Below are 27560 nucleotides of genomic sequence, written 5' to 3' on the forward strand. Positions count from 1 at the left end.
GCATATCCTTACTTTTAATACGATTTCATTTTTACCATGGGCATTAATTTTTTTAAAAAAATTAAGAATTATCTCATATTTGACAGTTTTGCAAGCTTATGTGTTTGAAGCCAATAGAAAATCAAGGTCCTCATAAGCATTACGGCAAAATGATAACATTCAACAACCATTTATTTAGCAATCCTATAAACTTACCATAGCCCTATTCAATCTCTTCTTTGGATGTTCATGAAAATGTGTGGTTAGGAAAGATACCTATACTTTCTGCTGGAAGAGATATATATTCCTTAGGCATATATGGGAGGAAACAGGGTAATGTGGATCTCTAACAGGATAAGACCTTACATAAATACAACAAGCCCCCTGCACGTTTCATGTGTCAGGAAAGGCGCCTCTATACCCAAGATGCTTTGAATCTGCTTACAAGGTCGAAATATGACCTCAGTGTTTTTTTAAAAAAATAAAAACTCTCCACCAATAGACTCTACCCATCCTTAACTGGCTGATTATTCAGTGTTTTTCTGAACACTGGCTTCGTCAAACAACCATACCTTACTTTAAGAAAACTAACTATTTGAATACCTGGAGTTATTAAAAAAAAAAATAGAGGAGTGTCCACTTGCTCTAATTAAAGATTCCTTTCAATATGAAAATAATAAACTTTTAAAATATGATTCAATACAAAAAATTACACAGAAATTTCAGGAGCACCATCATTGAACACACAGGTACTCAGTAATTACTTGCTGGTTGGATGAGCATACCTATTGAAAATCAGTAGAGTGAAATGGACAAGACTGTGGGATGGGATCCAGTTTTCCCTGTGTTCGGGTTCTCTCTCGGCCGTTCATTAGCTGAGTATGACCTTCAACAAGTGACTTAACCTCTCAAGGCCTCAGTGTGCCTTATCGAGATAAAACAAATGAGTAATGCTTCCCTTGAAGTTCGTTGTATTAAATGAAAGATATAGGTGAATAAAACATTCGTACATTTTATCACGTATTGCATTTTATCATGTATTATAATATCAGATATGATTTCGTTTACTAATTTCTGCTTGCCTGAATGGAAGCAAATGAATGGCAAGAATAAAACACAAGTGTTGTTACATTTTCGGAGATACAATATAGAAAACTATACACGGATATAATTACGTATTTACTTTCTCTATCTATAGCACCCGAACAGTGTCTGGCACATGGTAAATGTTTGGTAAATGGTGGTTAGTAGTATGAAAAGGAACATGAAACACTCTGAAGGTTTGACTCTCCTTTGTCATATCCACGAAGTCCAATTTTGTATGTAACACTCTAGGACACTTTACTGTGCTGGTACAGGGAGTGGGTAAAAGACTTTGTGTAACTGAGATTTTTTTGTGTGGCCTTAAACTTAGGAGAAAACAATTAACAGGTATATAAGTAAATTGGGCCGCTTATAACAATTGCTAACATCTCTTGAGTGTGTGATGATTAGTCATTCTGCAGAGTAAATACTGTGACTTAATATCATGTCCAAGTTTATTTTATAGTGTTACTTGCTTCCCACTTTCTTAATTAAAAATACTAAATGTAAATGTTTTATTTAACATCCTAGACTAGAATAGAATATCAGGTGTTTGGGGCGGGAAAGGGAAACATGGTACAAATTGCTTCTGATTCAGAGACTAAATGAATGTGTTCCCTTAGGTGACCAAAGGTTTCTTCTTTTTCAGTTTTCTGGCTTCCCTGCCCCCCCACCCCAGCCTTTCCTTCTGGCACTTCTAGTTTGTTTAGTAAAGTTTAGAATTCTCACAAAGGGCCTTATAAACACGTGTTATGAGATTTTAAATCTGATTTGAAAGTGCCTCTTTCCTGCTCCCTCTGAGTAAAGTGACCTTTTTAAATGGAGGGAAGTGGGTTTAGATGACAGTCATGATAAATGCGGTCATGTTCACTCAATAAAATAAGGCCCAGTGCATTTGAGGATAAATCAGTGAAATGTACAGCCCCACCTGTCTGTCTCCATCATTCATTTCCACTGTCACTTTCACAGTGGCTGATGGATCACAGTTGCTGTAAAATTAGACAGCCTTTAATCTCATTTCATCCTGATTAGCTTCTCTTTACCCTTTCCCTCTAACTCACTGACTGACACGCTTAAAACTCGCACTGGGCTGTATATGAACACGAGTACAAACTTCTCCTCCAATACCTGCCTGTGAGGGCAAGGCCGGCGTCCACCTCTCAAGAATGCTGGAAAGGGTCGGGCATGTATCCCTTGTTATTTAAAAGGTAATCGATACGTGCAGTACCCAGTGCCATTTTAGACAGATGTGTGCTCTCGCTCACTGCCCTATTTATTTTGCTTTGCTTCAGGTTTAATCAGAAGTCAAATTAGGTCTTTTGCAAAACTTGAACATTGATTTAATATAGACTTTTTCTAATAAATTTGGAACGTTTCACATTCAGAATAATTTCAAAGAGTTATTTGTGTGTATTTATAGCCTCTTGATTCATGGTAATAATTTAGAAAAGACAGTAATTCAAGAATGAGAATACTGGAATACTCAGCCAAGAAATATAGCACAGAAGGCTTAAAAACAAGAGTAAAAAATGGGAATGCCTTCAAGTAGCCTTTATATTAGGACTTCAAAGTGCTTCTCTCTTATTTTGAAGGTTTGGATAGTTTAGGGCAATAGTTTCATTTGTTTGCATAAAGCATAACAATAGGGGTAATCAAATGAAAAAGAGGCTTAAGAATAAATCATGTATTATTTCCTTCACTTAATTTCTGCTTGCCTGAATGGGAGCAAATAAATGGCAAGAACAAAACACAAGTGTTGTTATATTTTCAGAGATTGCGCTTTATGATCAAACTGGACCTCTAGTTAAAAAGATGCTAATACAGGTTTTCATTACCTATAAGGTTTGGGCACTGAGCTGACCAAAAATTTAAATATCCGAAGAGTGGAAGTCATAACGTAAGTTGGTTACAGCCTCTATTCCTGTGCTCGCATCCCATGTGAATAGATGCATGCAGATGATAATCAACACTGTGAGCTTACACTGCCCAGATGACATGATGATGAACTGGGGTAGCACCAGACTGCTCACAATATACACAATATACATCACGTATGAGTAGCATAGTTTTCCGTTTGCTATTTTGGAACTAGCATCATAATCTAAACAATGATAATTTTTTTTTAATGTTCAAAACCTATTCCATCTTAGTTGGTCGGCGAACTCAACATATATTCTGCCCCACTGGATTCTGAGAAGCTATATGGTATCTCTGCAGAGCTGTATGGTTAAAAGCATTTTCCAAAGAGATAACTGAGGGTTAAGGGGCAAAAGGACATCCCCAGGATGATTCCCTAAGTCAGTGACCTAATTAATGGACCACACACAAATCCACGGACCGCACAAATCCACATCCAATTTCCACATTATCACAGAAATCAGGGATTTCTGTACCAAGGCCTTCTGGCATTATAGATATAAGTTCAAAAACAATGAATATTCATAGTAAAAAATAAATAACTAATAAAATAACCCAAACTCCTAAAATCCTTTAGTAAGAAGCTTAAATGATCTGATTTGCTCTTTCAGAAGCTATGTTAGAGATTTCAAAGCTATTCATTGTATTTACATATCTTAGCCAGCATAAGTGCATTCTGAGAAAAATAAAAGATAGGAAAAACAAAATGAAATGAGAGATATATATCATCCAAAATAAGTTGGCCATAAGATAGGCTCTCTCTCTTTCGGCATTGGCAAAAGAGCACAAAGAGCTGGCCCTGACTCATATTGATTTCCCACTGCACTGGTTTCTTAAGTGCTCTGTTGATCCGTGTCAAGCAATAAGTTCCCTGCCTGAACATGCACATCACCTCCCCATTTGTCCTCACCTAGATTTAAGGTGCCCATATGATGAGCTGAACAAGGACATCATTTTTCCTACTGGTGTCACTGGGTCCAAACCACCGCATGTGATACGATAACTAATTCTGTGTGAGTTTACATTTGCCATATGATATGATAATAGCAGAGACCAGCACCGCACGGCACATGGGGTGACAGGGCTGTCCTAGTCTCACACTGTGCGTGTCCCCGAAAGAAAATGTAAATGAGAACACACAAATACAGAGAAACCTGGCTTTGGTGGGTTTCTAAAGAACACGCCCTCCCCGCCCCCCCCACACGGGCGCCGCGGGGGGGGGGGGGGGGGGGGGGGGGGGGGGGGCGGGAAGGGCGAGACCAAGGGAATGGATGTTTGTGATGTTCCTGACGGTTTTTATCTTTGTTCCAGAAGAGCTCCTAAGCAGATAGATAGGAAATGTGTGAGTGTGCTGCTAATGATATTGACAGGAGATTAAGCGTATACATTTGGAGAAGGCATTAAATCAGCAGGACCTTAATTTAAAAACTTAAAACTGTATGGAAATTCAGCTTGCTCATTGCTGTGGAATAGAAAGCTCCCAAGCACCCCGAGTCTGTTTATGGAAAGATTGCCAGCAAACCAAGTTTGGGCAGAGCATCTTCATGGCTCCAAGTGTATGCAGGGTTATTTCTTCCAAGCAGTAACCCCCAGCCCTGACCATTTGGGAGGATCCATCATTGCTTTAGAATGCGATCCCCATCGTCAGGCGGGTGAGGAGAACTTAAGAATTGAAAGCAGCATGACAGGTTGTCCTTGACTAATTTGCGGAATACTATTATGTAAAATTAGTCAAAAGGGGTTGGGTTTGAGACTGCTGGGAACACACAGCTGAGCCACTGTGGATGGGTGGGTGCCCCGCTCTGCTGCTTATGCTCTCTTCTCCCTTCCGACTTACTCTCACATGTTATGCCCTTTGGTGGAAGCAAATAACCAGGGAGCCAAGGTATCAAGTCCTGAGATGAAGAATTTCACACATCTTTTTCTTCCCCCCTCAATTCCAGTTATGCCGTACAACAGTGCCCACCACTGCGTTGTGGAGGTAGAAAACTTCTTGTTTGTGCTGGGTGGAGAGGACCAATGGAACCCCAATGGTAACTATTGAGCTCAACAAGTATGTGTGTTGTGGAAGGCGCCGCCGGTAGCAGCCCGTTTCGTAATCACTGCGGAAAATGTGTGTCTGTGCACAGGGACAAATGAAACAGTCGGCAAACTGGGCTGACAATTGGAGGGAGGGTCAACCATTGAGCCGGCAGAGGACGCACGCAGCAGAGCATTCGCTCATTGACTGTCTGGGGATTTGGCTTCGCAGTGATGCCCCAGCCCCTCTCCTTATCCATCCCCTGAGGAACGCCATGAGCATAAGCACAGACTCCCTAGAGGCAGGTAGCAAGCTGCAGCTATTAAGAATCCTCACCACCTTCCCCACCAATTTTCTCCCATTTTATCAGTACAATAAGGCAGTTTCCATAAATAAGCTTTATCTGCGGTCACAACTCATATCCCCAGTTGAAGTTCCTTTGCAGCTTTTGTTGAGACCCACTCGGGTGGCTGCACCTTTTGCAAGGGCTCCTTTCGAAGACCATCCACCACCTTCCCTGTTGATGTGATTACTTCAGAAATTTACCGCAAAGAGAAATTGAACATTTTAACGCACTTCCCAAGCCAACATGGGGAGAACACTGTGCCTTGCAGAATACGCAAAACTATCAAGATATTTTTGGAGTGCTTGCACATGAAGGAGGAGTTGCGGTTGTAGCCTTCTGTGTAACAGAGATCATTACGACCGAGAAACCATAAAACAGCTTGCAGGTACACATTTTTACTCTAAAACCCCAGAACATCCAAGCGAAATTACATATACTGCATATATTTTATTGTGAATGCTCTCTTTCAGCATCTGCACCAAGGCAAATTATAGAAAATTGTTACATCTGTTCACTCTAGAAAATCTTCCAGGAAAACAACCCAGGCCAACCTCCAAGAACACTTCTTTGAGGAGAGCAGGACGTTCTTTCTCAAAACCTGCAGCTTTGTTGGTTCCAATCCTTGAGCGTTCCAAAGCGGACAGTTCCTGAGCTTTGTGAGAAACAGGTTTAGAACAGGAACAAAAGGGATAGTTAATATGTCTCCTCTAACTTACCTTTGCAGTGACAGACTTGATGTGTCCCCCAAAAATGCTGGCAGATGTACAATCCACTGTAAGCTCCCCATTTACTGCTTAACCTGTTCTCCCTCCAAAGTGATCTGAACTGAATAGAGCCTTTGTAAGTGAACAGGACACAGCCATCAGGTTTATCTAAGCAAAAACTCTGCTGAGCAGTCTTTTCGAAGGCCAGATTAGAACTCACACGTGACAAGAGAAGGCTGCAAAGTCCTGTTTCTGGGGACCATACTCTCTTAGCCCGCCTCCCGTCCCAGGTGGAGCAGGCCTCTGTTAAAATGCCAGTCTTGGTGCGACCACTTGGTGTTCACAAAACACCATGAACTTCCCATGCCTCTGAGACAGACCTTTTCAGCGACACAGAAAACCTGCTCCCAGGGTTATGCCCCTCCTCCTCAAAATAACCTACATCTGCTTACTGTTCCCCGTCATCTTATCAAGCATAGCTGAGAGATTGGGTGGGGGAGGGTGGTTAGGGAAGAGCATAACGGGCATATTCCTTTTTCTGGTCTAGAGAGTCAAGGTTTTATCTCCGAACTAATTCAGACTCCCATAAAACTGTGCCATTGGACCACACTGATTTGCCTTCCCCCACCGCTCAGAGGAACAGGAATTCAGTTGAAAGCCCTCAATGAATATGCCGCAACAAAAGACTATAGAAAACAGTGTTGCATTTACTGCAGAGACACCTGTCGCTGTCACTACTCAGCATGCCCCATGTGAAGAGCTATGTGACAAATTCTTGCCAGACCGTAGCACTGAGGCATTGTGTGCTTTGGACAACTGCCACTGATACATTTGTGTGATTTAACGTGTCTCTCTTCTTTTGCTTGAGCCACCAGGAGGCTCAGAATTGAATTTTAGTAAAACTTCAATTTTACGTTTACTCTCAATTTGGCCCTGGCAGCTAACTCTTTTTCTGTTGGACCCCCTTATAGAGCTGTGGGAGTCCTACCCGCAAAGCTGAGTCATTCTGTCCCTGACGTGTTTGGCACGTGAAGCCATTTGAATAGATGTGGGCAAATGCTGATAAGCCACTGATTCGGCTCTCCTAAACAGAGGAGAATTGGTCCCATCAGGAGGCAGGCAGGCCAGTCTTCTGTACGCCTGGGTCAATCACTCAGTCATTGGCTGAGGCCTTCCCCCAGGTCAGGGGGAGGGTGGGCAGGGATATGGCCTGTACAGCTGAGAGCAGTTCCCCAGAGAGGGAGCGGCTATGACAGTGAGCACCTGGGGAGCACAGCACCAGTCTGGTAAAGGTGTCTGGGCTAGGTACCAAACACACCTCTACCACAATCCTTTAGACATTTTCCATGTAGCTTCATATTCCAACCATCTGGTCAACCATACCTGACACACACACACACACACACACACACACACACACCCTTTTTTTAACCATGAACAGTAGTATTTATTGAGTACTAATTATTTCCCAGGAATTCGCTAAGCACTCACCTGCATAATTTTACTTAATCCTCACAACCATCCTGGGAGGCCTGTTGCATGATTGTTCTAGTTTTACTATGAGGAGTCCAAGCCCGAAGAGGTGAAAGAACTTGCCAGGACACGCAGCTTGCACAAAGATGGGCTGATTCCAACCTAGGTCTGTCTGCCTTGGTGTTGAACCATTGTATAACATTTCCCCCTCACGCAGACATATGTATTTTGTTAGATACTAAATAACAATCATGTTTTTGCCTTTGATCTTGTGAAATTAAGTCAGTATTGTATCACAGTGGAAAGTGGCTCTTATTCCCAAGGAACTCTTCATCACTTCTCATTTAGAAAACCATGCAGGGACTCAATCATCTCAAAAATATGGGATTTTCATATTATAATACAATTATGCAATTAAAAAGTAAGCAGTTAATACCAAAACTTATAAAGAATAGCAATCCTATGATAATGTATAACTTTAATTTCGTTGCTACCAGGGAGGAAAAATTAAAAATCCATGAATTCAAATGCTTCGGATATGTCAGTTCCAAAGACGAAATCTTAAGTTAAACTTCAGTTCTTCTGAAAATGATGCCTGAGATGCATGTCTTTGAATGAAATACAAAATTGTAAATTTTAATACATGCTCATAAAACATGTATGTACTCATAAAATACAAATATAATTTCATTTATCTATTATCTTGATTACAAGACCAAAATTTGAAATCATAAAACATATTACTTACTGGAAATTTAAACAGGACACATACATTGCTTTTCTCGTCAGCTATAGATATTAAATCCTATTAACTCCCTTCATGTCATTAGTGATTGGAATGCATTATAATATTCTAATACATATGCATATATTCTGTCAGTGCCCCAGCTTACAGAAAACCGATTTACATTTGTCCTTCCTGATGATTGACTCCCAAAAACACTGCCTGGAGGAGACTTCCTTCCCTTCCCCATTCTTCCCTTTCACCACTGGCTGAAAACTGCCACCCCATGCTCCATTTACCTATCACTTAAGGGATAGTCAACAATGGTGTCAGGTGATAGGACATCGTCACACAAAGAGAAGAAATTGGGGAAGAGTTAGGAAAAAATAGAAAAGATGAGAAGAAACTAAAGGAGTGGAGTAATCCAAAATCCCATTGCATATGGCCACCACTCTCAAGCTGCTGGTAAAGTCCCAAAAGAAGCCACAAGGAAGGAACAAATAACTCCTTTTTAGCTCATCTTCCTCTTGCCACCACACTCATTTCTTCTGAGGTTCATTATCCCCTCCACACATCCTTTGCTAACTCCAGAATGCCCTCCTTCTTTTTCTCTCCCCAGTCCTCGGTCCTCACCGCTCTTTCACACCATTGCCCCTGCCCCTGGAAAGTCTTTCTTCATCTGCTGTCAGTATCACACCGGTCCCTGCTTAGCCTTTTCTATGAATGAAGGCCGCTACCAATACAACCAAAGCAAACATAGCTCATTTCTACCAGGAGGCACTCTGCCCCATTCCTGAAAGGAGGCAGATGTCTTCCTCCAAATGAAAATTCTAAACCAAACTTCACAGAGAAACATTCTTATATATGGCAAGTATGCTCTACGTTCCTATTAACAACATTCATCTTCAGGTGCTTTGGGGAATTAACCTTGGAACCTATCAAGAATATTTTTTTTTCTAGAGTGAAATGATTGCAAATTCTACAAAAACTCCCTTATAAACCAACTCTAGATGTAATCCTTCCTTGAGTTGGAGCCTCCCTTTGTGGAATCCAAGTCTTTTGAGTCATTCTCACTCTTGGAACTCTTAACTCTTACTGTATACCCCCAAATAAAATTTAACTTACCACCCAATCACACCATCCAGACCCTTCCACAAGGTCCTTGGAACTCAATGATATCACATCCACAAAACCCCCAGAATCCTTAAACTCTCTTCTGAATGGTCACCTCCATTCTCTTTTAGTCAAAACCTGGCAATCTTATGAGAGTACTGTTTTCCCAGCCAGCCTCTCTAATGGGCACTGGGTTCTGCTCCCCAACCTGACCCAGAACTTCATATTATTGGAGGCAGGTAGATTCCTATTACCTCTTTGTTGTCCCTCCCACAACCTTAAAACCCACCACTTTAAAGGATGTCGTCAGGTTTTACCACCCGTTGCCCCTTTATGTGGCAGCTCTCTACTCATCCTGGACATGCCACCTTCTTCACTCTCCCCTAATACTTTCTCACTGATATCCTTACTTCCCTCCTCACTGGCCTTATGTTGCCTATCCCTGTAATCACATTAGTGCATATACCTGCAGCCCTTGCGTCCATCTTTCCTTCCATTATGCCTGCCTGGTAAAGCTCTGGCCCTGGTTAAGCCCAACACTCTTCCTCCTCCTCCCTGTACCTGAGTGACTAAATGTGGATGGAGAATACTGGCTACTAGCCAACCCCACTAAATTTCCCTGGTCAGTGTACTCTCTCACCCTCCAAGTTAGCTATCTCATGCTTTCTCTCTCCTCAAATGCCTCTTTCTCCAAAACCTCCCTCCTCGCTCTCAGCTGATGGCCTTGCTTCGTAGTTTGTTGAGAATAGAAGCAATCAGAAGATAAAATCTTCATCTTGCCACAACCGAGTCTAGTGCCACTTATCTCCATTGCTACCCATGTATTTTCTCTTCCCTCCTATTATTTTCTCTTCCCTCCTATTTCTGCTCCAATCTAAGGCCTATTTCTCATTCTCACTTGCCTGCTCAAGGACTTTCCGGTACTTCTGGACTTAAAAACACAACCAAACTACCAAGCAAAACCTTCTCTTAATGCTGCATCCTCCAGCTATCATCTTCTCCTTTTTGTGACAAAAGTCCTAAGAAGCATTGCCTTCCTCTTGCATCTGTTCTCTTAGATCTTAGTCTGTCTTGAGGAGTCCCTATGTGTCTACTGAATCAACACTTATCAAGGCCACCACCAGCCTCCATGTTGCCAAATCCTACAGTCAATTTTCAGTTGTTCACTTGTCTTTTTGAAGCACTCTTTGACATGGTTTCCAAAATATCGTACTTTTCCTCCTCTCTCTGACAATTCCTTTCCTTTGCTGGTTTTTCTTTTTGTATTCTAGGGCTCAATCCCAGAACCCATTATCTTTCATGTCCATACCTTCTGCCTAAAGGGTTTCATTTTGTTCTATGATTTTAAATAATATCTCTAAATCAATGACTCTAAAGTTTGCTTCTGCAGCCTCAGTTAGCCAGTGGCCTACCACATACTTCCACTTTGAGATCCTGTAGTCCTCTCAAGGTTAAGTCCAAAACAGAACTAGTGGTTTCTCTTACCAATCCCCACACTGCTCTTGCCTGGTCTTCCCTACTTCAGCAAATTTCATGACCTTCCATCTAGTTACTCAGGCTAAAAATCTGGCAGCCATCCTTAATTACTTACTTTTTCTCATACCAACATTGAATCTATCTGAAAATGTTATCGGCTATGCCCGGACAATAGATCCCAAACTTGGCCGTATCTGAATGTCTCCACCTTCATTCAAACCACCATCAGCTCTTGCCTTGACTGTTATAATGGCTTCCTGACAGCTCCCCTGCTCCCAGAGTGGCCCCTCTATAGTCTGTTCTTCACACAACAGCCAGAGTGACCTCTGTAAGAGAGAAATTAGGCCATGTTCCTCATTTGCTCAAAACCTTCCAGGCCTCCTACTGTTCTTGTAACAGAAGGCACCATCGTATACGAGTACACAAGGCTCACCGGATTTGGACCTCGTTATGCCTCCGACTTCTGTTCAAGTCACCCCAGCATTTTGCTGGTTTTAAACTCATGGCCAACCCCAGGGACTTTCTACTCACCTGGCCCACTATGTGAGAGGTTCATTCGGCAGATATTTGCATGGCTGGCAGAGGACACATCTGTAGGCAGGGAACAATTCTATTTAAACTAGCCTCCCCGCTCTCAGTCCCTGCTTTATTTTTCTTTATAGCATTCCTCTCTACTTGAAAATATGTATTTCTTTATTCATTCACAAGAACAGGGACTTTTCCTTTCTTGCTTACCAATATGTTCTCAGAACCTAGAACACATAAGACATATAATACTCAATATATTTATGCAATTAATAATTGTGTTGGATATACATGCCTGTGTGAGCATGTACATACACACACACACACACACACACACACACACACCCTTATCTATCTATTCCTGTGGCAGAGTTTGGTACCTGTATTTCAATGTTTAGTTACACATATATGAACAAAAACAGACTTTCAGAGTTAAAACTTCAAGTGCTTTTAGATGACTGTCATCTCAGGCACTACACAGAAAATGAAGGCACTCTTTTGCTTCCATTTCTTGCTTTGGTGTCAGTCGGTATGAAAAATAAGATTCATTTTAATGCCTCGGAGGCACCGCTGTGCTTCTGAGGCTCAACAGAGGGGATAAGGGCTCACCAGCTCTGAGGACTCCTGTTTCCCATTTGAGCACATGTGCCTTTAACTGTGCTTCCCCCCGAATCCACACACAGAACTCATGTGACATGCACAGGCTAAACCTGATTTCCTAAGGCAAACTCTTACTATAGTGATTGCTGTGATTTCCATGGGGAGAGAGCTGACTCAACCACGGCTAGGTTTTTGGATCATTAAAAAAAGGGCTCTCACCAGAGATATCACACAAGGTGGTCTCTGGAACTGATTATTTACCGACAATAACTTCATGTTTTTAAAACACAAAAATTACCAAAACCCAGAAATTTGTCCCCTAACTTTGTGGTAAAACTGGTTTGATAAACCATACTTGCTTTTCTTCTCATGGTTGATTTGTTTTATTCTGACTCCTTCCAAAAAAAAAAAGGAAAGAGAGAGAGAGAGAGAAAGAAAGAAGAAAGAAAAGAGAAAGAAAGAAGAAAGAAAAGAAAGAAAGAAAAGGAAAATGGAGGATAAGAGAAGGAAAAAGGAAAAATAGTTGAGGCGGCACATTTATTTTTCCACGGACTTCCTGCTTCTCAGACTGTGTTAGATAGTCCCTCCAACTTAATTCATCTCTGTGTTACACCTGAGAACAGAGACATCTTATAAACACTATTAAATGTTCAAAACAACAAAGGAATCTAAGTTTTAAATGTCTCAAATATATTTTTACAGGAAAACACAGTACAAATTTTGTCAGCCGATATGATCCTCGATTTAATAGCTGGATACAACTTCCACCCATGCAAGAAAGGTAAGTGTTTATTTCGTATGTCTGAAACATTCGTGGCTGCTTTGCAGGAAGCGTGGATGCTGAATGGTTTTCTGTGATAAATTATGCTAAACGGAGCCAATGAAAGAATGCAAACTTTGGCCTGGCTAATTTAGAATAACTACTTTGTTAACTCAATGGAGAAAAATAATCAAAAAGTCAATTATTGGTTCTAACAGAGGAAGAAAAAAATTGTATGACTTGTCTTCCGTTACTACATTGCTTTGGCTTTTTGGCAAGTGGAGCTAAAATCTCACCGCCCCTCCCACTTTTCTCAGTGGTAATGTACTTAAATCCTATATATAAATATAAAACACCATTCTTTTTTTTTTCTCTTTTTTTTTTTTAAAGATTTTCTTTATTTATTTGAGAGAGAGAATGAGAGAGAGAGAGCATGAGAAGGGGGAGGGTCAGAGGGAGAAGCAGACTCCCCGCCGAGCAGGGAGCCCGATGCGGGACTCGATCCCGGGACTCCAGGATCATGACCTGAGCCGAAGGCAGTCGCCTAACCAACGGAGCCACCCAGGCGCCCTAAAACACCATTCTTACAGTGGTATCCATTTTGATGCAGAAATTGCAAGTATTAAATTTTCCAGTCTCACTAACTCAAATCCTTGACACTTGCCCTCTCAACTATCCTCCCATCATACATTCAAGAAGAGGTCCTTCGTTAGCTGTAAAAAAAAAATCTTGCAAGCTGTCATCTCGGTTTTTTATGTACTTGGTGTTTATCTCTCCCCTGTCTCCCAGCTGCCAAGGGGTAAGTGGCTACTACATTCATACAGATTTTGCCTCTCCTGCTGTTACCTACAGGAGGCCACATCTTAACATGCACATGCAAATTCCCATGCTAAATTTTGAGCACTCAGGGCGCCTGGGTGGCTCAGTCGGTTAAGCACCTGCCTTCGGCTCAGGTCATGATCCCAGGGTCCTGGGATCCAGCCCCGCATTGGGCTCCCTAAGCAGGGCGCCTGCTTCTCCCTCTCCCTCTGCCATTCCCCTCTGCTTGTGCTCTCTGGCTCTGTCTGTCAAATAAATAAATAAAATCTTTTAAAAAAATAAATTGTGAGCCCTCGATTCTTGTCAAATAATACTTCAGCATCCTCTCGAGCGAAGTATCCAATATAATAACAATAAGCTGCAACTTATTTCTTCTTCTCAACTGAATTATTGAAGAAATAATTTTCTTTCCTGTTTCCCTCATGACTCTTCACCTTAACATCTCTTTTATAAACATTCAGTTAGATCACACTAAAATCAACTTAGATCCTTATCATAAATTCCAAGTGAACAGGAAGTTCTCAGGTAATATCATTGATTCAAAAATGTGCATTACTGTAGCAATGCTAGGAGAAAACTCTGTATCTAACGCTCTGTTCCCTATAAATATATTAAAACCGCCTTTCGGGAGACTAAAAACTATACATTGGAAATGACGAGGCACAATATAAGGACCACAGACACTTTTAGGAATGTGTAGTTCAAAGGTACCTCGAGGAATAATTCTAAGTCAGCTAATATCCTGACACACTTCTCCGCCCCCCGTCTTGCACATACCTGTATGCACGGTAGCCTCCTGATGTCTTTCTCCACTGAGCCTTGTTTCTCTCCCTTTGGGGTTATTTCTTGGTTGCTCTTATTGTGGCTGCATCACTTTACCCTTTAATCAAAACAATTCCAAGAAGTTTTACTTTAAAAAAAATATTTTTTTAAAATAAATATCAGCAATATGTTTGAAATGGCAGCATCTCATCACCACGGTCCCCTTTGCTGGGGGCTGCACACCATGATAATTAACCTTCACGCCTTCAGTTTGGGAGGCATAACTCACGTCGCGGTCAATTATCTCACTGTAGAGCCCCTAAGGATGAGAAGTATTGCTGCAAAACCTAATTAGTAATTTTTCTAAATGTGTATTGTTTACTTGATATTCTATAATGACTTCCTCTGAGGCACTATGGCCTATCATGGCGGGGTCCTACTTAGACAATTTTTAGCAGCTCATTGACCTGATAAAAAGACCTGCCATGGTCTGCCGGCGCCCGGCAGCCACCGTTGACAGGATGGACTGTTTAACGTTTCTTTCTAAGTCATTATGGTATATCATGTCAGGTCCCTAGTAAGAGAAGTTTTTTTTTAGATTTAGAACAATCAACTCGGTAGACCAAATAAAGAGCTCCTTACAGAGCTGAGCGGGAAAAGGCAGATCTCACAAATGCCCAGTCAATCTTCTAGCTCCAGATCTCCTATGCGCTGGTTGATCCAGGCAGCAATCCATAACTTAAAATGAAATTTTTCTGTCATTGCCAAGCCTCCATTCTAAGTAGCAAGTGTGATCAGTGACCGGCGTGGCTTAATTGGTGATTAAACGAAGAAGAAAAAAAAGAAGAAGAAAATATATGAGACACCCTTCAGATCCAAAAAGAAGTCTCTTGAAACATTTCAATGAGTTAATTCTGCATTGTATAGCTCATGAATCAGGCTCACCAGAACTTGCCCCACCTCCCTCCTTCCATTAGTTGCTAACAAACCGAAGAGAAATGGTTATGCTGAGAAATTACCAAACTGAGAATAATAGAAACATGTTGAAAACCACCTCTGGGGTAACCCACTCTTAGAGCTGGCTGGACAGACTCCTAGGATATCTTACCTAATCAGAACTTCCTAAGGCGTGCTATAATAAAAGTGCAGAATATGCCCCTCCCACCCAGTCCAACAGAGCAATGGGCACACTGCGTCTAGGTTTACTCAAAACTAACTCGCAAATTGTATCCCTGCTGCCTGTGAAATAATTGCAGGAAAATATACATTTAAATGTAATGCTACTGAGTTATTTTGGTCTCATGTAGGATTTGATTCTTCAGTGAAAAGAGGTTAAAAGTTGAAACTAGGATCAATAGAAACGCTTTGATGACTTTACATTATTTTCCAGTAAAAATAAACATTTGGGGTATTATTTATATGGAGATCTTACCTCCTAGCTAGTGTAGGAAAAAAAAAAAAAGATGAAAAAGAAAAAGCAGTTTGGAGAGCACTAACAACAAAGTTTATATTTCACAGAGTAAGAGAAAAGCTAGAAGGAAATACATAAAAAATTGTTTCCAAATTTAAATATTTTGTTTCTAGAAACTTTACAAGAAACAACGTGAAATTCTATTTGAAAAATCTGTTGCCATTTGAATCTGATGGTGAAAGTCAAGAATTGAGCTAAGGTTCTAGTAATTCAGTCTCATGCTTTAGTATATAAACTGACCACCCTAAGGGTCAGAACAAGTAAAGACCTGTACAATATGCAGGGTTCAAAGTATGTTTGTAGAAGTTGCTGGTAGTCTCCTTTTAACTTACCACAATGAGTTGAATATTGCCTCTAGCGTTGGGGGAGGAGGGGCTTGAGGAGAGAGATGAATAATTGGAAATACAAATAGTGTAATCCCATTTAAAAATCTTCAGTAATCTGGAATTTACTTTTCCAAAAAAAGCCCCGGAGAGCCTAATCCTGTGTGGTTCTTCATGAGGTGGGGGGTGGGCAGGGAGCACTCCCAAGAGAGACCTGGTATGGTAAAATTTTAGCCTGGAGCAAAGGTTCACAGTTGCTGACAGACCATTAACTATCCAGTGCTCCTATAATGCATTTCATGAATTCTCACTTTGGGCATGCAAGGGGATAAGTCCTAGGCTCAGAGTCTTCACTATTGGAATTTCTACATAAAAATGCCCTTTTAGTCAGGAAGTGAAACCTACTGATTTTTTTTTCCATTTAGATCCTAACAGTGACACTGTGTGGATAAAGCTAGGAGTACACATGAAGCATCCAAATTAAGAAAATCTTGGCTAAAAAGAGAGCAAGTTCTGACAGGCTCACTCAGTGTCACTGAGGAAGGAAGGAACCAGGACAGACAAAGTGAGAGAACTGAAATTTAGACTAGGATGAAAGGAGTTCACACTACCATGAAGAGATCTTGCTCTTATTCTCCATTATCTAAACTTATTTAATGGAGGGTTTTCATACTTGTCATGAGTAACAGGCATTTTCTCTTCTAGACCAGTATATAGCGCATGCAAGAAGGCAACACTTTACAGCCCACATAATCCAAATTATTTAAAGATGGCCCATTAGTAAAATTATTTCAGAGGCTCTAAGACTTGTTATAGAACGCTCATATGGAAGAGGCATACTGACTTACTCTTGTGTCCACATTGCAAAGAAATATCTGTGTTCCTTTGGTCTATTCTTGTAGACATGTCTCTTTCCAATGAAACATTTTAACTGAGAAGATAAAAGCACTTGTAAGGGGCGCCTGGGTGGCTCAGATGGTTAAGCATCTGCCTTCGGCTCAGGTCATGATCCCAGGGTCCTGGGATCGAGTCCCACATCGGACTCCCTGCTCCTTGGGAGCCTGCTTCTCTCTCTGCCTCTCTCTCTCTCTCTGTCTCTCATGAATAAATAAATAAAATCTTTAAAAAAAAAAAAAAAGCACTTGTAAGACAACCGTGACCCTATCATATTCAATAAGAGAACAACTGAAATCTGGTTAGAGAAATAGAAGGAAGCAATGGACATCTGTGGGCACTTAATTTTGCAACTGTTTTTAACCTAATATTTATAACTTAATATTATATTTAACCTATATTATAACTAGTATTATATTTAAATGGGTTTTTACTTCTCTGTAACAGGAAATCTCAAAATTTTTAAATTAATGATTGCTCTGATAATCCAACTAAAAGCTTCCAAATACCTTTCTCCAAACTTATATGTGGAATCTAAAAAAAAAAAAAAAGTCAAAATTACAGAAGCAGAATGAATGGTCGTTGCTAGGGGCTAGGGGATGAGGGAAATGAGAGCTTGGTCAAAAGGTACATACTTTCAGTTATAAGATGAAAAAGTCCCAAGTATCTAATGTATAACATGATGATTATAGTTAATATTGTAGTGTATACTTAAAATTTGCTAAGAGAGTAGATCTTAAGTGTTCTCACCAAAAAAAAAAAAAAAAAGGTAGCTATGTGAGGTGATGGATGTGTTAATTCACTTGATTGTGGGACTCCTTCCACAATGTATGCATATATCAAATCACTGCAGTGTAACTTTAAATATATTACAATTTTATTTGTCATTATCCCTCAATAAAGCTGGAAAAAATTAAAACAAACCGAATACATCACCATCTATACCATTACCGATATAGTAATAAATTACCTAAACAAACAAAGAATTTAACTGTCTTTTACAATATTACTAGGAAAAGTTTCCTTGCTAACATCTTGATGGCTGATTTAAAAAAAATTTTTTTTTTAAGATTTTATTTATTTGACACAGAGAGAGTGACAGCGAAGAGGGAACACAAGCAGGGGGAGTGGGAGAGGGAGAAGCAGGCTTCCTGCTGAACAGGGAGCCCGATGTGGGGCTCGATCCCAGGACCCTGGGATCATGACCTGAGCTGAAGGCAAACGCTTAATGACTGAGCCACCCAGGCGCCCCTAAAAACTTTTTTATCTGGGTAATGATGGTTCCAAAGCATGAACAAAATGCTAGACACTATGATAGCACTTTACATATGTATTTGCAAATAACCCTGTAAGGAAGGTACCATTAACATCCCCCTGTTACAGATGAGCAATCCAAGGCCGAGAGGGGTTGAGGCACATGTCAAAGGTCACACATCCAATAAATCATGTAGCCAGGCAATCTCTTCCAGAGACTAAACTGTTAATCAAGATGCTGTATACTGCTTCCCAGAGGTTTTGGCACTTTGTAAACACAACTTGGAAAATCTCCTGATAAAAACCTCTAGGGACTCCTGATCTTGCTACTCACATTGCCCAAGAGTCTTGGCACTAATTTTTATGAAGACCATACAGTCATCAAACAAATTATATTCTCTGAGGGGCCTGGCACTTAAACACTGTACTTACTCAGTATTGGACCACGTGTTATCCCCATAAAGTATATTATTCCAGTAGCAGCAATGAGATAAAAGAAGCGAAGGGTCAAGGACTTTCTCAACATATCAACCTAGTCATCCTCCAAATTTTTGAGTCCCCTTTGAACATGTGTTCTCCCTCAGCTCTCATGTCTTACTAGTTCCCAAGTCTTATATCTTCCTTTAAAATATCTTTGGCATCAGCCCTTGTAGGTCTTCCATAAAACCCTAATTCAGGTCCTCAATATCTCACTCCTATCTTATGGTTTACCTCAGAATTGGTCCTTTCAGTACAGCTGATGTCTTTGGCCCTTGAAGGCATAATGGGAAAATTTAATAAATTGCCTCTCTGGAAAAGAGACTAAAAAATAGCCCGTAGCTTTGTAAAAAGCAACACCAAAAACCGTATCACTAAAATTCCTACAATAGGTTATGTAAGAGCAAAATTTCAACACTAAATTCAGTTCACAAAAGTTACTCTATTTGCAGTAGTACTGAGAAGGAAAAAAAAATAATTGAAGAAAAATTTTGATGATGTAGTTCTCTTATAAATTGGGAACAATGACCCTTGAAGGACCATGAAAAAAGTGAATGTCAAGATAATTTATTATTGTTACATTATCTACCTCATTTTTCACTTTGTCTTACTGAGCGGTGATATCCTTACAAGGTACCAAATATCCCAAACATTAGTGAACAACTTTAATGGTGTATCAAAAAGCAAGATAAAAGGAGCTGAAACAGAGTTGGTGAATTTCTCCTCTATTGTTACTTTAATACCAAAAATGTTAACCAGAGTGCGCAATGCATATGATTACTGTAAAGGTCTCAGATTTAGAAGGGAGCTGTGTGTGTGATTTCCAAGTTCCTGCAACCCTTTCTAAAGCAGGATGTACCTCCTTGGCCTGACTGAGCTCCTTTTGCGATTTACGGCGGGTTGTTGTTTTCATTGTAGAAGAGCCAGTTTCTATGCATGTCGGTTGGACAAGCATTTATACGTTATTGGTGGAAGGAACGAAACCGGCTATTTGTCCAGCGTGGAGTGCTATAACCTAGAAACAAATGAATGGCGTTATGTGTCCTCTTTGCCTCAGCCTCTGGCGGCTCACGCAGGAGCAGTGCACAATGGGAAAATATACATTTCAGGCAAGTCATTCCTCTACTTTCTGTTACAAAGTTCAGTGCCAACGCCCTTTCATGACTGGTATGTATATGTTTCATTCACAGGGGGTGTACACAATGGAGAATATGTCCCCTGGCTATATTGCTATGACCCTGTGATGGATGTCTGGGCTCGAAAACAAGATATGAACACAAAACGCGCCATCCACACTTTGGCTGTCATGAATGATCGCTTGTATGCAATTGGAGGAAATCATTTGAAAGGTCTTTTTTTTTTTTCTTAAATCACAATATCATTTGCATCTCATGTTTCTTGCTAAGGGGTTTTCTCGTTAGATAATCATAGTTAACCAAGTAAAAAACATGTTGACCAAATAAAATCGACTCTGTGTAAATTAGCTGGACCCTTGGGCAGGCATTTATTTTAGCTCTTCCGCAGATAGGATTATTTTTAAGTTACCACACACATTAAAGAAATGAATAATGATGTTAACAGAAAGTAAAAAAACGAGAGCATTAAAGCACGAACAATTTTTTGTAACAATGAGTTCAGTAAAATAAATTATTCCTTATCCCCAAAATTATAGTAATACATTTTTTCCAGAAAATTGTTTTTTGTAGTAATCATGAAGAACTTCAGTCACAGAGGCACAAAGAAGCTAATACATGATTTTTCTTAACGAGAACATTTCATAGAATTTCATGTCTAAATTTAGAATTATTTCTTTGAAGAGTTGAATACCAGACCTTCTATGACTCTCAAATTCTTTGTTTGCTTTATAATAAAAATATTTAAAACAGAGTATTTTTAGAGTTTTGTTTGGCTCCTTTCCTTCTCCATATATGTCTATGACCACAACTTCCTGTAGTTTGTGTGCGCGTGTGATTTCATGCTCATGCGCAGCACACTGGGTGCGACAGGGATACAGAGAGAACTCTGGTGTTGAGAAGAGTCCCGAACTGCCTCGGGCCACAGTCTCTCGTCACCTGAAAATGAAGAAACTGATCTAGTTGATCTCTAAAATCTCCTCCAGCTCTGGCCGGCCATGATCCTTGAAATTGAACCAAACGAGCAACAGGCCATCCAAGTGTGGTAGCTGAGGCCCATCTGTGCATTTATTTTTCCGTAGTACACCCATCTAAAAACTGGGTTCAAAGTGGACATTCCTGTCCGGATTTCCTAATACATATGTACCCCTCTCGTAATAAAGACCACACAGGCTTAATGTTTATGTAAATATTTCCAAGTTCATATTCAGTCCTAAACGTCAATATCCTGGTCCATGCTGTTCATCTTTGTGCTCTCCTCAGTGCTCTCCTCAGTGGGAGATTATCTTTGCGGCTGTAATTCTTCCTTTTATATTCTTTTTCTCTCTCACTGGTGCTCCTTCATTTCAATCCGTACACCATTCCTTTACATCAAAATATTTGTATGCAGTATTAACTTTGTAGCCTTCTACATTAAAATGTGATTTCTGCTAATTTCTTTTGCATAATAATGACTAAACATTCTAGGAACTCTTAATGCTTGAGGTTATACCAGAACAGAAAGATTTGGGGAATGACAACCTAAATAACACACACACACACACATCAAACTAGGTTGGCTCACGGAGGCATTATGGCTTAGAGGGAAAGGTACGGATCTGGGTCCCAGTTATGCATTTGGAGTTGTGTGGTCTTACTCAAGACACTCAACCTCATGTCTATAAAAGTGGGATAATTGTCCTTTCCTTGGTAGTTTTTGTGAGGCTTACAGTCAACATATATATGTACTGGCTGCAGAGAAGGCATACATACCCTCCTGTGATGCCATTAGAATTTCAGAACTGGGAATTTGCCCCAATCCTCATTCACATATATTATCATCAATAATCTTAATGGTAAAGGAAAGGAATATGCCACAGAATTCTAGTAAGCCCTTCGTTCTCCTGTTCCCAAAGCTGTGATTTATTTTACGTATGAAGTTAGTGGCCTGAAAGAATTTGTCCACCTCTTCCAGAATGAAAATTATTCTACTTTTTGGTCAATCTCTCAATTACTTTGGAGAGCCCAGTAGGTTGATTAATTTAGTGTATGCATTGTAACTGTCAGGTAGCAAATAGCCATTGCATGCATTTAGGTAGAAGAAAAATATTAGTAAGGATTTGGTCTGCTCGGTGACCATGAAGCTCTTCCCAAGGATTTTTTGACTTCCTAAATTAAAAGCAGGGTCCCAGTGGAGTCCAAGAACTTAAGTTGTTCTCTGCCACCTGCTTATTGCCCCAGCCACTGAGAAACTTCATCAGAGGTGAGAGGAGAAGCCCTCAGCAGAAGTTAGCCCCTTACTCTACCTTGATCCTTAGTAGATATTGGAAACCACTCACGTCATCATAGTTGTTTATAAACATAAAGAGTTAAAAAGGTAAAAGATGCTGAACACCATGTTTTTAGTTAATTAAAACATTTTGAGAGAGTTAAATATTCATTTAGGAAAAATGATACCGTTTAGTCTGTAAGAATATGAGCTCCGAAGTCTGTTTGCCTGAGTTTAAACCTCAGCCTGTCTACTTGCTGGCTGCGTGCCTTATTCAAGTCATTACCTCTCTCTGTCCCTCAGTTTTCTCATCTGTAAAATGAACATAATGGCATAACTATCCCTGTAACATGTTTCCCAATTTCACCAGTAAATTTATACTTTTGTCCCTTTAGAGACAAAATTATCTATTTCTTGGATCTAGAGCTTTTTAAAAAAGAAGGCCTAGCCTTGAATCAGGACACTGAGAGTTTATTCTTACGTGGTTCCATTTTGCTATGTCACTTAGGTTTCTCCCACCTTGACGTAATGCTCGTGGAATGCTATGACCCAAAAGGTGACCAATGGAATATTCTCCAAACTCCCATTTTGGAGGGTCGAAGTGGTCCTGGCTGTGCAGTGCTCGATGACAGCATTTACCTTGTGGGAGGCTACAGCTGGAGTATGGTATGTGTCCACATTTACCTCACCCTCCTCCTTTCTGTTTTGTTCTTACTTTATGTTTCCCTCCATGTGTGTTACCATCCACACAAAAACCTTTTAAGAGTATCATGTTTGGGGGCTCCTGGGTGGCTCGGTCGGTTAAGCACCTGCCTTTAGCTTGGGTCGTGATCTCGGGGTCCTGGGATCGAGCCCCACGTCGGGCTCCCTGCTCGGCGGGGAGCCTGCTTCTCCTTCTCCCTCCGCTGCTCCCCACTGTGCTTGTGCTCTCTCACTCGCTCTCTCAAATAAATAAATTAATTTAATTAAGTCTAAAAAAAAAGTTTAAGAGTATCATGCTTGTATGCAAGCAGTAAGTTACTTTAAGTAATAAAAAAGAATCAGCATGTTTGCTGTTGAGCTGGCTTGCTCTCTGATCAACTGTATCCCAAAATGTGGCTGGTCTCCGCTTCTCTCCTATCCCCATGCCTTTGTGATTCTGGCTTTCCAACTAAAAATGAGACTGAGTGGTTTCTAAAATGTTCTTTTGAAATTGTTTGCATAGTTTGTTGAATTGTTCGAATTGTCCGAAAAGTTTCTGACCAGAGAGGCATGAAAACTAGAAATTGTTAAATATCTACAAATTCTCTTTAGGATATATAATTTGCCATTGCTTTTCACTTTGCCCCATCTTTATCATAAAAATTTCCAAGCTCACACAAAAAGCTAGAGTACAGTGGACTCTCCTTAACCCAGCATCCAGCTTTAACATCCATCAAGATTTTGCGATACTTTATCTGTCCTTCCTTTTAAAAATTTTGGCTGAAGAAATCTGAAGCAAATTCTAGACATCATATTATTTCACCCTAAATGCTTCAGTATTTATCTTTAAAAAAATTATTTGCTTATGTAAACATACCATCATCACACCCAACAAAATTAACAATAATTCCTTAATATCTAATCTATATTCAAATGTTTCCTATTGAAATGTATATTTCAAGTTGATATGTTCAAGTCAGGATCCAACAGTCTCACTTGTATTGGGTTATTGTATCTCATCCATCTCTTGCAATCCGGAAAATTACCCCACTCCACTTCTTCCATACCATTAACTTGTAGAAAAAAAACAAGAAACAAACGAACAAACAAAAACAGGGTCAGTTATCATAGAAAATAGCTGGCATTTTGGAATGGGCAAATGATGACCTTGCGATGTCATTTAAAACAGTCTCTGTCTCTGTATTTCCTATAAGATGGAAAGTTAGGCATAAGGACTTAATAATTAAGCTCAGCTTTTTTCTCTTTAAAATTTCTTTTGTTTCCTTTTCTTTTCTCTTTTGTCAAGAACACCTGAGGAGGTGGCCATATAGTTGGAATTATAGCACATTAGGAGCCACACACGCTGTGTGGTCAACATATTCATTTTTTAAATGATGACTGTCTTTATATTTTCTTAGTTATGGGTTGGTTTTGTAAGACTAATTGGGGGTTGGGCGCCTGGGTGGCTCAGTCGTTAAGCGTCTGCCTTCAGCTCAGGTCATGGTCCCAGGGTCCTGGGATCGAGCCCCGCATCGGGCTCCCTGCTCCGCGGGGAGGCTGCTTCTCCCTCTCCCACTCCCCCTGCTTGTGATCCCTCTCTTGCTGTGTCTCTTTCTGTCAAATAAATAAAATCTTTAAAAAAAAAAAAGACTAATTGGGGGTTTATTTGTTTTGCATCAGACAAGGTTGTTACATAGTTTTGGGGGAGTTTTCAATGGATCTTAGTTATATGGAGGCAAATATAGATCGAAATATACGTAACTAGATATTCAGATCTGTGCTTGTTCACTGGTGCACATGACTAGCTGCAAAAGCATACGCATTTGGAACCAGACACCAGCAGTACACTTTCAAAAACTGATGACTAGGTTGGTTGGAATTTTGGGGTTTTGCCTATGATATAAAAACCAAACAGCTCTGGTTTTAGAAGGGAAATGTTACACAAGCACTACCACTAGATGTTAACAAAGGAAACAAGATTAAAGACATTTTTTATTTCTCATGTGGCCACTTGAAAATCAATCAATCGATCGATCAATCAATCAATGTACAAAGAAGTTGGCAAGCCCACTTTTCCAGTTTACTTCAAGCTAGTTTTGGATGCCAGCTCTGATTCTCTAGGGTAGTAAAATAAGAATGGAAAAGTGAGGCAACAATCTCAAATCCAATTTACTGAAATTATTTGAAAATTGAAGATGAGTTTTTTTAACTTAAACCAGCTGGACAAATTCCAATTTTTGGTCAATTATTTTGAAGGATTTGTTGATCATCTAGGTGTTGCAGGCACTTGACTTTTATTATTAATTACACACACATAGATTTTGAAATCTTGTGACTCTCAAATTTTCCTTTTGAATAAAACAGTTTAAAATCCACTGCTTTCATTTGGAACTTTTTAGCAAGAGCAGAGAATTGATGTTTTCTTTCCAATGTAAATGTGATCGATAAGATGGTCGTTGCACTTCTCTGAGCATTCTTCCCTAAATGCCCCCTGCTCTGCCATTACAGGGGGCCTACAAGTCATCTACAATATGCTACTGTCCGGAAAAAGGCACTTGGACAGAACTGGAAGGAGATGTAGCGGAACCTCTGGCAGGCCCAGCCTGTGCAACGGTTATCCTGCCCGCCTGCGTACCTTACAACAAATAACACCAGCAAGCCCTGGAATGAACAGTATCACATTCTTGGAGACAGTGACAGGTGACATCTCTATTACGCTAGGAACAGTGCATTCTAATGGTACAACTGCCGAAACCCACCCTTGGTTTCTAACGATATTTCCAAGTAACTACAAAAGAAAAAGACCTGTTCTTGAACAGATACCATGTCTGTAACTCGGATCACACCAAACATGCGGTGGTGACAGACTCTTCCATTTCAGACTGGTTTTAACTTGCCCCAGCTTTACGAAAAGCCCTCACGTGGATTTTAACTTTCAAAAGGAGAAAGATAAAATATAGAAGAGTGCCCCCAGAGAGACCTAAGATCAGTATTGTGCATTGTAGTCTACCTGCATGTGATCTATGTTGAAGTTTTGGGGATATTGTGTTCATGAATGATTCAGAATTTGACCCACTAAAATACTTACTGTATCACAGAAATTGCCACTTGACTCTATATTCCTAACCTGTGGCTACTTCACAGACTCCATAGGCAACACAGTTGTAGAAAATCATATAAGATTAAAGAGGAACATGTTTGTTTTTATAGATCTGCATTTCATTTACATTCTGCCCCTTACAGCACCTCATGGGATCAGAGAAGAGAAAGATGTTGGTTCTTGTAGCAATTGCTTTCTGCCCTGTAGGTTCTAGGCCAGCCAGTCATAATCTGTGTCCTCAATTTTATATGAAAGATTAAAACAAAATATATTATGTAACTGTTCATTCCACAGAGGCTCATGTTTTCTCATTTTCTACAGTATATAAAAAAGTAGTGAACACACCTGTCATTTCCTTCAAAAGGTAGGACTGACAAAGTCACTCATACAATATTGAAGAGATTCTGTTGAATAACACATCTGACCCAAACTTAACCCATAATGAAACCGGGAGATTGCTTTTAGGAATTCAGGGATGAAAAGAAAGAATGATTTCTTTTAAGTACAATCCCAGTTGTCTCTCTGTCCCTAAGACACACAACTTAAAAGAGCCACAGGAGTGAATCATAGCTCTTAACAAATATTTCTCCCTCTTCCTCACCTCTGGCTCTAGAAATGGCTCCATATTTGGCTCTAGAAAAGCACATGACTCACCCTGATTATTCTCCAACTCATCATATTCGTTTGTTATCACCAAAGATGCCTGAACTCAGTTAGGTGAGCAATTGCTAGTTGTCTTTAGGAGCATGAGGAATTTAGGAGCAGAAGGTCAGGAGAGCATGAGATAGTTTTTGGTGCGGCCAGTCAACAAAGCAAAACGGGAAGGAACATGAATTTGATGTTCAAGCCCTTCAGAGCTGGAACAACAACAGTTAGGAGTAAATACTAGCCTAAAATATTTTTCAATCACCCAGAGGTGTATTGAATCCCTCAACAAAGGTGTCATTCGAAACAACGACGTGGGGAAGCCACAGATTAAAAATGCCTTGGTGATCGCTTCTCGGCCTTTTGGCTAAGATCAAGTGTAAAAATGCCTTGGTGATAAGCTTTCACCGTGGAGCATGTCAAGATAGATGAGTGTACTGGAATCTAATGCCGTTTCTACAGTAAAGTGCAATCTTTGTTGTTTTTGTATTTATTTGTATGTTCAGATCCAAAGGATCCGTTGTAAAAATATATATATAAGTGTATATATATATATATATATATATATATATATATATATATATCTCCAGTGCAATCAACTTTAATTTCTTTTTCCTTGAAAACATACGATATAGAGAAGGAAAGAAAAGTTACAGTACTTTGCGGGGAAGAGCCTAGCTGGCGTCCTGAAGAGAACAAGGTCGGCTTCAGAAACTTTGATCGTCAACTGCTACCATTTCTTCTGAAAGTCACAGTTTATACGAGGATATTCACTTTCCTTAGACTTGTTCTTCATTTATTTTTTATTTCTAGGCAAAATAAATAAGAGCATTTATGAGAACTATAAATAAAGCTTTCTGTATTTCAGAAAGGCATAAACTATTAGAAGTGAAAAGTGAGTACATAAGTCACAGAGATTGTAAATTTTGTACAGTATTAGAATGTGTAAATGAAGCTTGCTTGGAAGGGGAAAACTTTAAATAAAAACTTTATGTACTAATTCAACTGTCTCATATTCCTACCTATAAGGCAT

General features: G+C 40.0%; 1 protein-coding gene across 1 annotated transcript in view; it reads left to right on the forward strand.

Annotated features, from left to right (window-relative positions):
• KLHL14 (kelch like family member 14) overlaps positions 1 to 25844 on the forward strand; it is a 93642-nt gene extending 67798 nt beyond the window's left edge. Inside the window, exons 3-8 of the mRNA XM_021686288.1 lie at positions 4923 to 5012; positions 12663 to 12741; positions 19639 to 19829; positions 19911 to 20069; positions 22610 to 22767; positions 25291 to 25844. Coding sequence (XP_021541963.1) covers positions 4923 to 5012; positions 12663 to 12741; positions 19639 to 19829; positions 19911 to 20069; positions 22610 to 22767; positions 25291 to 25431 — 818 coding nt within the window. The 3' untranslated portion in view covers positions 25432 to 25844. The remainder of the gene's footprint in view (positions 1 to 4922; positions 5013 to 12662; positions 12742 to 19638; positions 19830 to 19910; positions 20070 to 22609; positions 22768 to 25290) is intronic.
• The last annotated feature ends 1716 nt before the right edge of the window (positions 25845 to 27560 follow it).

The sequence above is a fragment of the Neomonachus schauinslandi genome, chromosome 14, assembly GCF_002201575.2.
Source record: "Neomonachus schauinslandi chromosome 14, ASM220157v2, whole genome shotgun sequence".
Lineage (NCBI taxonomy): Eukaryota > Metazoa > Chordata > Mammalia > Carnivora > Phocidae > Neomonachus > Neomonachus schauinslandi.